The 14,601-nt window shown below is 39.3% G+C and overlaps 1 protein-coding gene across 1 annotated transcript; it reads left to right on the top strand.

Annotated features, from left to right (window-relative positions):
* The first annotated feature begins 76 nt into the window (after nucleotides 1–76).
* On the top strand, nucleotides 77–14,601 carry LOC133533923 (mitochondrial uncoupling protein Bmcp). Its single transcript, XM_061873007.1, has 7 exons — nucleotides 77–569; nucleotides 1,230–1,377; nucleotides 7,082–7,286; nucleotides 7,650–7,907; nucleotides 11,874–11,963; nucleotides 12,524–12,683; nucleotides 14,342–14,601. Exons 1-6 carry the CDS (start codon nucleotides 506–508, stop codon nucleotides 12,641–12,643), a joined length of 885 nt encoding a protein of 294 aa, XP_061728991.1. The 5' UTR covers nucleotides 77–505; the 3' UTR covers nucleotides 12,644–12,683; nucleotides 14,342–14,601.

Raw genomic sequence — 14,601 nt, 5'->3', positions numbered from 1 at the left:
GCTGCAGTTTATGTTATAAATGTTGTACATTAAAAGAAACTAGGACAACCACTTCATAAATATAGTGCTACAGTTCACAATTACCTTAATATAGTTAAGTGATTTCAAAATAACAATTTTTATGGCGAGTATTTGTGATTTTGTATGTCTAAAGCAAGTCTAAAGGTTCCCTATGCTCTTCGGACTCAATCGATGACAGAGAGTGACACTTCAGCTGTCAGCTGTCACAATTAATTAGATTAGTCTATGGCGTGCTATGGCGAAACGTGCCGTATCGCACGATAGTTCGCGTATTTGTGCGAATTTTAAACTTTAATTAATTCGTGTACACTGTGTCTATTAAATCAACTTTTCATAATTAATATTATTCTTCATTACACCAGCCGAGTACACAAAGAGTTATAATTCCTATAACTTTGCCGAGTATTTTTAAACCGGACGAATGTGTTCGCAAAATATTTAATAAACACTTAAATAATTCGAATCGTATTACGGCTTGGATCTAATGGGAGATAGAGATTGGAGGCCGTTTATCTACGGCGGTCTGGCGTCGATCATTGCAGAATTTGGTCAGTAAATTTAACCATTTAGTTAAAATTCACATTCTAACCTAAGTATGTTTCATTTTCCTATTTGAATTTCACGATCTTTACGCATGGCTGAGAATAAACAAAGATAAGATAAGGCTAAATAATGTAATTATATGATTCCGTTCTTAAGAACTTGGCTATAGCTGATTTGTATAAAATTAATTAATGATTTCTATAAAAAAAATGCATCAAAGATTAATAGGTATCAAACCAAAATATTTTCTTTGCTGTGGTATAATCATATAATGGAATCGTAGTGTCTAGTCATCCACTAAGCGGATGTGTAAAATAAATTAGATGTCTGTTAAACACCAAATTTCCCATTATTTTTCATTAGCTTACAATCACACAAGAGTGTAATTTGACAGAGCCTAGATAGGTGCGACGACCAACAATGTTACTGACATATATATATTTTTTTGTACAAGATTGTTTAACATAACATTAAAATAAGAAAAGTTATCCAAATTATATCAATGGTTATAGTGAATACAGTAATATGAATATTACTTTGTTGGAAAACTGTAAAACAGATTTATTTTTACATTTAATATAAAAACATTTAATCAACATCAAATCATCATCCTCCTATATTTAGTTGGGATAGATTGTAATAGTAAAAGTGAATTGTTTGTGCAGGGACGTTTCCCATCGACACAACAAAGACCCGCCTGCAGATCCAGGGGCAGCAGATTGACCCGCGCCATGTGGAGCTGCGCTACTCGGGCATGGTGGACTGCTTTGTCAAGACTAGTCGCCAGGAGGGCATCAAAGCCCTCTACTGTGGGTAAGTCTCTGCCGTGCTTTATTGTGGCTGATTTCTATCTTTTTCTTTATTACGCCACACACACACACCAGCCTGACCCGTACTTACAATGAAAATTATAGCGAAAATGATCGGTTTTTGAGCCGTTTTTTTATCATTGCAAAAAGTCTTCTTTTCTTAGTAAAAAAACTTACAACGTGCTGCAAATGCGATGTTATGCTTGTAATGCACCTGATACTTACTAATAGTATTACCAAAAATGTAACATCTAAGAAATCATATGCCTACCTACGAGTATATCATGGCTAAAAACTTTACTCATCTTCATTTTTAGGGTTCCGTAGCCAAATGGCAAAAAACGGAACCCTTATAGATTCGTCATGTTCGTCTGTCTGTCCGATTATGTCACAGCCACTTTTTTCCGAAACTATAAGAGCTATACCACGCTATACTGTTCAAACTTGGTAAGTAGATGTATTCTATGAACCGCATTAAGATGTTTACACAAAAATAGAAAAAAAAAAAAAAAATTTTGGGGGTTCCCCATACTTAGAACTGAAACTCAAAAAATCTTTTTTCATCAAACCCATACGTGTGGGGTATCTATGGATAGGTCTTCAAAAATGATATTTAGGTTTCTAATATCATTTTTTTCTAAACTGAATAGTTTGCGCGAGAGACACTTCCAAAGTGAAAAAAAGTGTGTCCCCCCCCTGTAACTTCTAAAATAACGGAATGAAAAATCTAAAAAAAATATATGATATACACCGTGTTTTTATTGAATTTCGTTAACTTCGGGGTATCGGTAAGTACGTTTAAGGAAACTAAATGGCATAGTTAATTTCCAAAAAAAAATTTTTTTTTTTGTTTTTTTTTTTACCTTTTTATTTTTATAAAAAGTAACTAACTGTTGCATATAGCGTTGTTGTAACACGGGCATTACATTTAACTCAACCAAACAATTGAAAACTGTGACATATCAATGTCATTTCGAACGTCGATCGTCCGAGATAGTACTTACGTTTAGTAGCAAATGTATGAACTCGCACTAACACTAATCAATAAGTAAACAGGCCCTATGGCAACTGTACACGCTCGTAAGGGCGTTATAAGATAAAAAATAATGATTGTTTATCTCCGAAATGGAGTTAATTAGAATATCGGTGTCTTTGAGAAAGTTACTTAATTTAAGCTCAGGAATGCACCCTCGAAATTAACGCAAATCAAAAAAAACACGGTGTACATTACCATGCAAACTTCCAACGAAAATTGGTTGGAACCAGATCTAGTAAGTAGTTTTTTTAATACGTCATAAATGGTACGGAACCCTTCATGGGCGAGTCCGACTCGAACTTGGCCGCTTTTGCCTTATTGGATTTGAATGCTGGTTGTTATATTGTTATCATGGTTACGCTCGCCATGGCGGCGGTCAAGGCCCACTGATATGGGGGGTTAGAGGGAGTGTTTTAAATCGACACGAGTTGCGAATTGCCTATTCGCACATGTATCGTACAATATTTTCCAGTACATATGACCCTTTAAATTTTAGACATAGTTACGTAATGTGCTAATTATCGCACTAGTGCGGTAAAGTAGCACCATATGTACTGTAAAATATATTACGTATAAAGAAAAAGTGTCGGTCCTATAAAACGCCTTTATCAGTATCGTACGTATCGATATAAGTCGCCACCATGTTGTCTGCTTTGTTATCGTACCTAATACTGCAGCAGTGGCAACATGGTTCGATTTTTATCGCTTGTCACGATGCCCGTCACTTTCGAACTTACGTACTTGTTAGAACGTGACAGGCATGTTGACAAATGATAAAGAGCCGACTATCTTAGCCCTACAGGTCGCGTGCCACTAATGATGCATTCATGTATTGGGATTGCACTATACCTACATTGTTTAGTCAAAGTCAAAGATGTTTACACTTTTGCACCTTAGTTCTTCGTAATAAGTCTAAGAAATTTAATCATATCTTTGACGTCGACAGTACAGTGTAAATAGCTGCTATTCGTCAAATCTTATTGTAGACGAACCTATCACTTATCGGACAATTAACGAGACGATATAGATCGTGTCATTCATGACGACGTGGACGCGTGCGTTGACTCGTAAGGTCATGTTATTAAAGGTTACATTTGGTCGTGGATCGTGGATGACACGAACTATACGTAACGGAATCTCGACGCCGCGCCCCGCATTTCGAAAGGGCTTAAGTCTCTGCCACGTATGCTGTTCTAGAACACAAGTGGCTACTGATAAGAAGCACAATCGTGTGCAAAAGCGTGCCGTACCTACTTCCGCAACTTGTGCGACTATGCGAATTCACGTGTCGTTAAGATTAAAACTGCGGTGTTTAATAAATGTCCCTATATCGAACTGGCTCCTGTCAGCGACTTAGTCTCTGTAGAATGAAGACTTCCGTCATGAAAACTGTCCTATGCCCTTCCTCGAGACTCAAGACTATCTCCAAACCAAATTCAGTAATTTAAGCGTAAATAGCTAACAGACAAGACTTAATATACTTCCAGGTCAATTACGTAAGTATAGCGTATGGAAAATTGAACCTATTGCAAACTATGAGTTTGTTCTCTCAAGTCTCATTTCATTGCAGGTCACAAAACTTGATTCATATAACAACATCATCTAGGCTGTGAATTTGTTAGACTTTGATAAATTTATTGAGATAACATAATTCTTAAATTTAAAGCGGTTAAAAATGACTTTCCGCATGTACTTAACAATAATAGCTGAGTAAACACACTGCAAACTTTCCCATCATATTGTTTTATAGCATTTATCTTATCGCCGCCGCGAAGGACAATTCTTCCACGAGACGCCGTTATATTATAACATTATAACTACCTACTGATGCCTACTGCGCCAAGAGTCCTACTGATGCCTACTGCGCCAAGAGTCCTACTGATGCCTACTGCGCCAAGAGTCCTACTGATGCCTACTGCGCCAAGAGGCCTACTGATGCCTACTGCGCCAAGAGTCCTATGTGCAAACCACATAGTAGTGGCATACGATGTTTATGCTTTAGGCGAGGAGATAAATAAGTACGTGGTGATACTATAGTAGAATGTAATGGGATGATGTAAATGGGTAGTAATCTTATTGTTTGTCGATTGCTACTGTCGATCAGGACGCTCTCCGAGTGTACGTGATAATATTTATACACAGAGCATCTAGTGCGGACCGCACCGTGGTTTTTGATTACACACGGTTGCTATGGATATAGAGATCAAAGCCTATCAAAAGAATCAAAAGAATACAGATCTACATACATAATATATGGGTGCCAAGACTGCCAAGTTCACTTGGGATGTAATTTAAGTTCAGGATTCGACTTGGCTAGCTTTTACGTAAGCACAGGCTATATTACGTGTCTATGTCACCTCAAAAATTTAGTTTGTTGGTATGAAAACTAGCCAAGACAAATTCTTTTGCCGGCGAAGTCAACAACGACGCATATTCTTAATATTGAACTTGGCTCTCATTCCACATTTATGTCTTTGATGGGATATCATTACTTTTTGTACAGAAAGTATTAGTAGGTATACTTCATAGTTGATTTCGAAACTAAAATTTATTTTTGCTATTACAAATTATTACAAAAATAGACGCTTAGTGTGTAAATAAAACCTGTTTTATGGAAAATATTACAAATCGTAAAAACACAGTTTCTTTATCTTGGGTTCGTAACGTAACCAAACGATTGCCCCGCTGGATGCCAAACAACCTGCTAGGTCATCTGGAAGTGTGTTAGGTTTTTGATGTTAGGTCAGTAGGTCAGTCTCTGAGAAAAATCCCGATTTTTAGATGTTTGTGTCTTATTAACCGATTGAACTACATTCGTGAAATCTGGGGTTCTAATAGTTAGGGTCTTAATAAATGAACCAAATTTCATATGTTTATGTACATATAATCGATTTTGATTTACGTAGGGGTCGAAAGTGGTTACAATTGGTTCGTGTAATAACAAACATGGCCGCTGCATCGCCAGTTCCCTTTTGAATTTGGCTTGACACGCTGCCGTTAAGGCGAAAAAAAACACCCGTCTTTATGTGTAACTATAGTGATAAGATATTATAAAACTTCGAATGTCGATTTTTTTAGGAAAAAAATGAGTTTTAGCCGATATAACAAAACACATGCTCATTATTTTTTGCTGCTTTCAAACATATACTCAAACCAGCCATTAACTAGCAAGTTGCTTGAGCATCACTTTCTATAGGAGTTAGAAGATTTAGTAACTTTTTAGTACTTTGGAGGACAATTTCTCCCAATAGGTTGAGTTTGGGCAGCTAAAAAAAAAATACGTGTCCGTTATTTTAGACTACTCTATAACATATAATCAAAATGAATCAAATCGGAGTCGGACAGTTGGGTACCCTTCCTTGTCAGTTAAGGAATTGCTAAAAGAAACCAACTGTACATTGAATAATTATGCATACTAGAGGTCTGTAAATTTATCTCATTGTTAAAATGGTTGTAATTATAATTTAATTAATGCAATGTAAAATTTGCACGCTGTAAATCGGCAGAATTGTGCTGGACTAATATTTCGATGTAACATCAGTGTTAACCATGATTCTAAGCAAATAAATTACATAATTACTGGCTTCTTTCTCTAAGGATTTCGCGAGGATTGTAGATAATTAATGACGAGCCACACATTGTTCTGCTCTCTATGTTTGAAACTGGTATGGGAGGGTACATAGGTCTGGTTTGGCTCGTCATATATTATATTACCTATAAGTATTCGCTTTATCCGTCTCGAAATCGGTAAAAAAATAAGGGGAAAAAATAGATCTGAAGAAATGAACGCAGCTCGTCTCGTCTGATGCTTGTCGTTGCCTCTTGATTGCGCCGTTTGTTGTAATTTGGCGTATTGAGAATGTTTAGTAATTTCAAAGTGCGATATTTTGGGAACGAGTGTTTATGCGCCATATCAACGTCGATCCACGACGTTGTCTTGGGACTCGGGTAGACGGTGCATGGCCCATTTAATCACCGTTTTTGGCTCGTCCTCAAATCAAATAGCTATTTATGTTTAGCGTAAATGCGTAATTGCAGGAATGTGGACAAAACCAACATAACTGACTATGCGCTGGTTGACACCTGCTGTCAGTAAAAGTTCACCTGTTCAACTATCGGCCAGTATAATGAAATTAATGATTTGTGTTGTTACATTCATCGGTTATTTTATTTGTCTATATTCGCGAAACAACGCCTTGTTTTTGTTTGGTCACGACTGTAATGTTTGTTTCGGTTTCTTCGTTTCAAGTCTGACGTCATTTTTGCGTAGTTTTCCTTATCATATAACCGACGCGCAATCAAATAAGCCTTTCTCAACGCTTTGATTTCGTACTCAGAAATGAAAAGGAAATTTATGCTTACGGTGGTTCTAGTTGACATGTAGGTACCTAGTTTTATCAAGACATACGAATCTAAGTATAACAATCTCATGGGATCTTTAAAATCACCTTATAATGCTTTCACTTTGACATAAGTTGTAAAATGGTGTTACACTTCATTATATCCTCTAGACTTTCAGAGACCTATGAAAAGATCTCCCGTTCCATTATATTTTTAAATTTTAAGTAAGACTAATCAAATTTTCATTTATCTTTGGAGTGTTTGATACACGTGAAGGTTCGACACGTTTGAAGGGCGGCTAGAAGATATTGACGAATGGATTTTGTCGTAGGATATGGCCGGCGGTCCTCCGGCAGGCGACGTACGGCACGATAAAGTTCGGCACGTACTACTCGCTGAAGCAGGCGCTCGCGGCGCGGCGCGCGGACGGCGGCGCGGTCGAACACCTGCCCACCAACACCTTCTGCGCGGCCTTCGCGGGCGGCTTCTCTAGTGCGATAGCCAACCCTACCGACGTGCTGAAAGTGCGCATGCAGGTGAGAGGTCCAGTATCATCTACTACTCTCGGAGCCGGGTCTAGAGGCGCGGTCGGACATCTGCCCATCAACACCTTCTGCGCGGCCTTAGCGGGCTTCTCTAGTTCGCATGCAGGTGAGTGGTCTACCATCATTTACTTTAGCTGGAGGTGTAATAAACATTAACACCTTTCGAGTCGTGTTCGCCGGTAGCCTAGTAAGAAATTATGTCTAGAGAAGATAGCTCCAACGGTTCGATATGCAAAAGATGACGCCACTAAACTTAATTTCATCAAACTGTCGGTCTCGCTTCAGCCAATTCTACAGATCTGATAGTCGGAGTGCGGGTCGACACGTTGTCTGATGTGGCATGGTTCTCGCCAGATGGGGTCGGAGAAGCGCCGGCTGGCGCGCTGCCTGGTGGACCTGTACCGGGTGGAGGGCGCGCGCGGGCTGTGGCGCGGCGTGGGCGCCACCAGCCAGCGCGCCGCCGTCATCGCGGCCGTGGAGCTGCCGGTGTACGACGCCTGCAAGAAGCGCCTGCTGCCGCGCCTGGGCGACTCGCCCGCCAACCACTTCGCCTCCAGCCTGCTGGCCAGTCTCGGCAGTGCCGTCGCCAGCACGCCGCTGGACGTCATCAGGGTGAGTCGAGAACTGGCAATCTGTACTATCTTGCACAATGAGGGGGCCAAAAACATAGCCATAAGGCTTTACAAATGATACGCTTTGACGGGCTTCTCTACTCGAGATACTGAAAATATCTTATCTTATGATTTTCGGGGGCCCTTGCGGATACACTTCGACCCATAGGAATCTTTTGTGCAGTTGCCTCCTTAAGAAAGATCCGTCAGCTCCTCAAAAGCTTTTTCGACCATCTCCATGTGCCTGATGCCATGAGCTCCATAGCTCATGAGTAGAATTTAAAATTCCTTTGGTTCACGATAGCCTGCTCCAAAGTCCTTCATTCTTTGTCTGGCGAGGGCGTGACATTCACACATTAGGCGTATTATTGTCTCTTCCTCTTCGCCACACATTTGACAATCGGTGTTGTCGGAGTGTCCCATCCTGACCAAAACTCCTTTGCCCCGTAAACACCCCTTTTATAGTTGGAGTTGTCTTTTGATGTTTGGTCTTATTATGGTCTTTGATAGCCGTTGAATGAATGAATTACAAGTATAGCATATGTCTCGGCCTGGAGACAGTAGCGTAATTGCACATGCTTATGCTACTACTAAAGTCATTTGCATAAATGCCTGCCCCCGTACCAGATACTGTCTTGGACCCGTGTGTGTACCATAAGATGTCGTTTTCATCAGAGATTGGTGCTTCAAGACCTTCGGTCCATTCAGTCCATTCAACTTTAACTTCAAAACTCTTAAGGAACACAAACTTGGGTTGCATCTTATCGCAGCCCATATTCGTTATCCTTTCCATGAAATTGTCATATTCCATATTTGTGTGTTTAGTCTTTGGCTTGCTATCACTCCAGAGATCTGTTGTTAAAGCCAACCTTTGTAAAAGAATCCGCGCCTCAGATTGCGGTGTAGCGGCGGGAGGTCTAACAGTACTTCCATCGCCGCTGCAGGCGTCGTTCTTCTAAACGCTCCTGTTATAGCCATGCATGCCTAGTGATGGGCTGCGGAAACATTCCCGCTACCAGTAAGTTTCCATTTGGGAATGTTACTAGTAAATTATCAATGTTACCGGTAACATTCCCAAAAGATGGTAAGATACGAAACTTATGAATTATGTGAGATAAAATTAGGTTCAGAAGTTATTTTCTTAGTCCAACAAGTTATGAACAGTCGCGGACTTTCATCGTTGAGCCATTTAGGGTTTACATTGGAGATGTCATAACACTCATAGCGTTAGTATTTACAACCAATTTGCTTGAACCGTAAATGGGTCAACAATTTCGTTTGCCATAAGGACGCTCTGAAAGGTTATTCGTATAAAGATACGAGCAAATTTCGTCCTTATGATAAGCGAGGATGTGGTACCTTTTGCTTGAGTACGTCACAATTAAAATCGATTTCGAAGTGTGCCTACGCTACGCTAATGTCTGCTTTCTTGTGAATTTCGATTTCGATTTTAATAGCTGCATGAGAATACTTCGATTCAAAAAATCTTCAAGCCTGCGATGCTCTCTAAATATTTTTTTTTATTTGATTCACGTTTGACTTGGAGAATTTGAACATATTTACGATTTTTTTGCAGTTAATACTTGCCTGTGCAGTGTGCAGTATAATTGCACAGCTAACTTGCAATGTTCCAAATAAATTCGGTCCATCGAGTAAAATATTTGTCTATTAGGGAACAAATATGTAGCAGTAGTAGTGAGCTGTACAACAATTGTTTAAAATTTGCAGATTAAAAGAGGTGTAAGTATGAGTGTCCGCGTAGTAAATTGAATAGGCCTTATTGAAGTTTGGTTGATTGTGATCTATTAAGATTAAACTCCTAATACATTTTATTTAACGTATTTTTTCTAAACTTTTTTTATTTTGTACCATCTACGCGAATTATATATATTTCATTGTTCATACGCCTAAAAAGAAAGGTCTAACGGTCCATTGATATTTTACTACGCAATTTTAATATGTCTATAAATGTTTCGGTTTCAGCCGAAACTAGAACCAAAACCTAACTTTCGGTTTCGGGAAAAAACATGTTTCGGTCGGACACTGCTATATATGTACCTTTGTTTTTATATAAAAAAATGTATTAAGCTAATTTTATTTTAAACAATTTAATTGATATTTTTTTATAAAACTGATCATTATTATACCAAATGTTGATTGTTATATTTTCATACTTAACTATACTGATTTATGCGCATATTTCAATTTTTTTTATACAGTTTAGCCTTATTTTGATAATTACTTCCAGATAGTATTGTTCCCAGTAACTTTGGAAAAATATACGGTAGTATTGGGAATATTACCGGTAACATTGGAAATTTACTCTATCAGAGAATCCTTGACTGTTTTATGAATGTAGATAATAGCATTATTACTTATTTAAGTATTTAACACGAAAGAAACGTAAACATTCTCATTATTTTTTCAAAGTTACTCTATCTTACCGATCGCGGGTCATATTACTGGTAGCGTTACCGGGACTATTTCCAGTAAGTTACTGGTAACGACCCATTACTATGCATGCCGTTCTTTGTATTTTCATTACATAAGGGCATCCCTGCATGTGGTCTTTAGTGCCCTTGGCTACCACTCCAGGCATCCGTACAAGATGATGAGTCTTACCAACATGGTATAGATACATCTTAGTATGTAACTTTGTGTTTAAATGCCATGTTTTGCCATATGCCGATCTACACATTCCAAACACTATTCTCAGTGCCTTGGTTGTGGTAAGTTCGACATACTTTCTCCAGTTCAGTTCTTTATGCAGTGTTACACTCAGATATTTCACTTCATCGGACATTTCAGTAACCTCCATAAAGCTTCAGTTGCTCCATGCCATTAAGGGTCTTTTTCCTGGTAAACGGTATTACCACTGTTTTGCCTGGGTTAATGGAGAGTTGATGGCGGTTGCACCATCTCTCCATTTGCTTTAGTGCTGTATTCATGATTTTTGATACTGTTTTCGGGAATTTCCCGTTTACAAGAATCACTAAATCATCTGCATACCCTACCGTGTATGTTGGGCCTTTGTTAAGTTCTTCCACCAGTGAGTTCACTACCAGACTCCAGAGAGTCGGTGACAGAACTCCACCTTGTGGGCAGCCCTTCTTGGCCGTTGCTAATATTTCATCTCCCATAAGGGAAGATTTTATTAGTCTGCTATTTAGCATAGTACCGATCCATCTACAGATTGTCGGTTCTATGCCATGTTGAGATGCTGCAGTACTGATTGCCTGATACGTGGTGCGGTCAAAAGCCCCCTCCACGTCTAGAAAAGTGGCCAGACATAGTTACTTGTTTTCCATTGTCACCAGGTGTAGTGCCGTTTCGGTTGACTTACCCGGCTGGTACGCACACTGCAATTGGTGCAGTGGATGTCTCTTAAGAGGACCATCCCTTATGTGTCGGTCTGTCAGTTTCTCCAGTGTTTTAAGGAAAAATTATGACAGACTTACCTTACACCTTAGACCCTCCATTGCGTCGTTTTAATGCTTGGTGGTGTTGAGATCAGCAGCCACCTCCTGAACCGGGTCGTCGAAGGACATGAGTGACATGGTGCCCTCCGGGTAGAGTTCTGCCAGGCTACGCAAATCCTCTAAGCCTGCCAACGATAAGATCGGTGACGACTCTCGAGCCAAAGAATATTAAAAGTAACTGTAACTTTTTTTTTTTTTTTTGCAAATATCCTAGGTTTTCAAATCTTGTTAAAATTACATTTGAAATGAGAACATTACCCTAATCAAAATGCACAATGTGAGAGCACTGAACGCTTCATGAAATATAATATCCTCATGTAACCACTTGACTACTTACGTATTTTGAAATACATGTGGTTAAATGCCGCTTGACATTTGAGAGCTAGCAACTATAATCAAATGTCATTACTTTTTACCGAACTTCGTGCCAGCATAACATATTATTCGTATTAGGTCATACTAATTTTTACACCTATTTAATATTTCAGACGAGAATGATGAACCAAAGAAAAGCGAAAGGCCACGTCAGCAGGCCGTCCGAGAAGATATACACCGGCACCATCGACTGCTTCTTGCGGGTACCTCATTATACTAATCTAATTCCTTCGTTAGAGAAAAGCTGTACGGCGTCGTGAGTTCAGCTCGCAGCTCGCTAAGCACTGTTCGTCGTGCGTGTTCGAGATCTCGGATATAATTTTTATTATATTGTTATTTTTAGTAATTAAAAAACAGGAATTAATGAGTACGATTAAATATAAAATTTTAGAAGCAATTTTGTTATTTTAAGTTTTTGTTCAATAATGGTTACAAAGTTTTAGACCTTCGTTCATGATTTTTTTTAGCAATCGGAAGTTGTATATAAATCAGGTTCGAATCGATGAAGTTCCTAGAGAAAGGCCTGAAGTGAAGATTGCTATTCATACTTTTGGCAACTGTATTATGATAAAAAGCGCTATGATTTTTCAAAAACTCTGCTGGCAGAGAGCCGAAGCCCCTGCATCTTAATTCGGGCTATAAGTAGTTGGGAGATTTTGCGATGTCCAAAAGACATTGTCATTTCCTATGCATATTTTTGTTGTCATTGAGTATTCGAGTAAATTGTCGTAATTTTAAAAATGAAATGTTTCTGTTGCGGCAGACGGTGCGCAGCGAGGGTTTCGTGGCGCTGTACAAGGGCTTCGTGCCCACGTGGCTGCGCATGGGGCCCTGGAACATCATCTTCTTCCTCTCCTACGAGCAGCTCAAGCAGCTCTACTGAACCACTGAACGCCAGGGTACAGAGTACTACTATACAAAACGTAAGAGGGTTGGAAATATTAACATTCTTTTTTTTATTACTAAGACTTCGCCGTCCGTCCGTCCGTCTGTCACCAGGCTGTATGTGATGTATTTATGTTTCCGCTATAACAACAAATACTAAAAAGTACGGAACCCTCGGTGGGCGAGACGGACTCGCACTTGTCCGGTTTTTAGTGTCTACAAACATGTGTCAGAATCTCTCGTTAGTTCTTTTTATGTTATTTGAAGATTTGTATATATCAATTCTATGCGACATGCATGAATAATTAATGTTGCTTATCAATACTCTTGATGACTAAAATCATTTTGTAGCATGCACTGATCTTATGAAGGCGTTCGAAAAAGTCAATAATCAAATAAATACTCTTGGACAAAACTGTATTTATTCTTCGGAATATTGAATTAATTGTTCGAAGGTTTTTGTATTACTGTAGAAAACAGTCCGAATATAAGTATTTAGGGCGAGTAGTTATCCAATTGAAATAGTCTTCAGGGGTACCGCAGGGTTTAATACTGGGTCCTGTTATTTTCAGTATTTTTATTATGAATTTTATGGACAGTAGAATGCATGATTTGAGAAATGATGAATGTGGGCTGAGAATGAGTGGTTTACTCGTCAAATGTCTTCTTTACGCTGATGACCTGGTATTGCTGGCGTCATCGGGTGAAGAATTGCAGGAGATGGTAACTAGAATGCATAGATCTTTTGAAAGGAAAGGAATGAAAATAAATGCGAGCAAGACGAAAGTAACGGTATTTGAAAAGGGAGAATGTATGACAAACTGTGAAGTTTTGATTGGTCAAGAGAGAGTTGAACAAGTGAAAGAGTTTGTGTATCTGGGAACCTTGTTCACTAGGGACGGTAAACATGATGAAGACATTGAAAGGAGAGTGAATGCTGGAAATAGTGTGAATGGGGCACTCAACGCTTTTATGAGCAGCCAGAAGGTGTCGCAAAAGCACGGTTGGCTGTGCACAGAGGGGTGTTGGTGCCTACACTTATGTATGGTAGCGAAAGTTGGGTATGGCAGAACAAACATCAGAGTCAAGTGAATGCAGTGGAAATGAGAGCGTTGAGAAGTGTGAGTGGTGTAAAATTACAAGATAGAATTAGGAACAGTGTGATAAGGGAAAAGTGTGGACTGACCGAAGATGTAGTGACAAAAATTGAGAACGGTATGTTGAGATGGCTTGGACACGTGGAAAGAATGAGAGAAAGAAGGTTAACAAAGAGAGTGTATAAGGGAGAAGTAGAAGAGGGAGCTGGAAGGGGTAGACCTCGGCGGACTTTCTTTGATCAAATCGGGGAAATCCTGAAGAAAGGCCAGGTCAAGAGCACCCTAAATCGAGGAGCGTGTATGAGGAATGTCATGAAAGTGAAAGAAGTGAAAGAGGCATGTCAGGATCGTAGCTAGTAGAAATCCGTGGTCTCTGCCTATCCCTTCGGAAAATAGGCGTGATTATATGTATGTATGTATGTTATTATGAATGATAACGTTAGTACTGTTTCTCAAATTAAGGAGATGAAACAAATTCACAACGAAATCAATGTTAATTAAAGTACAGCTGTTTGTCTGAAATCATTTAGTTTCGAGGAGGTTTCAATTCTAACACAAGTTTACACTACCGTATTGATTATAAAAATGTATATTTTCAGATGGTCCCATCGGCGCGGCGGCTGCAGGAGAGCACTCGGCGCCCCGTGAGCAGCGCGCCGCCGCCGCCGCCGCCGGGTGAGGACGCCTCGGACCGAACACGTGCACTATGTCGCTTAATAGTTTAGTACGCAACGGTTTGACAGAGATAAGGTATTCGTTGTCTTCATTACTGCCAAATGTTTATTTTTAAGCATTTTGTAAAGTTCCTGCCGTTTGAGTTAGAATATTAGTGGATAAGGTTTTTAAAACAATCGGTTAA

The sequence above is a fragment of the Cydia pomonella genome, unplaced genomic scaffold (genome assembly GCF_033807575.1).
Source record: "Cydia pomonella isolate Wapato2018A unplaced genomic scaffold, ilCydPomo1 PGA_scaffold_220, whole genome shotgun sequence".
NCBI classification, from domain to species: Eukaryota; Metazoa; Arthropoda; class Insecta; order Lepidoptera; family Tortricidae; genus Cydia; species Cydia pomonella.
Note: the sequence above shows the minus strand (reverse complement) of the source record. Positions and strands in the feature narration are given on the sequence as shown.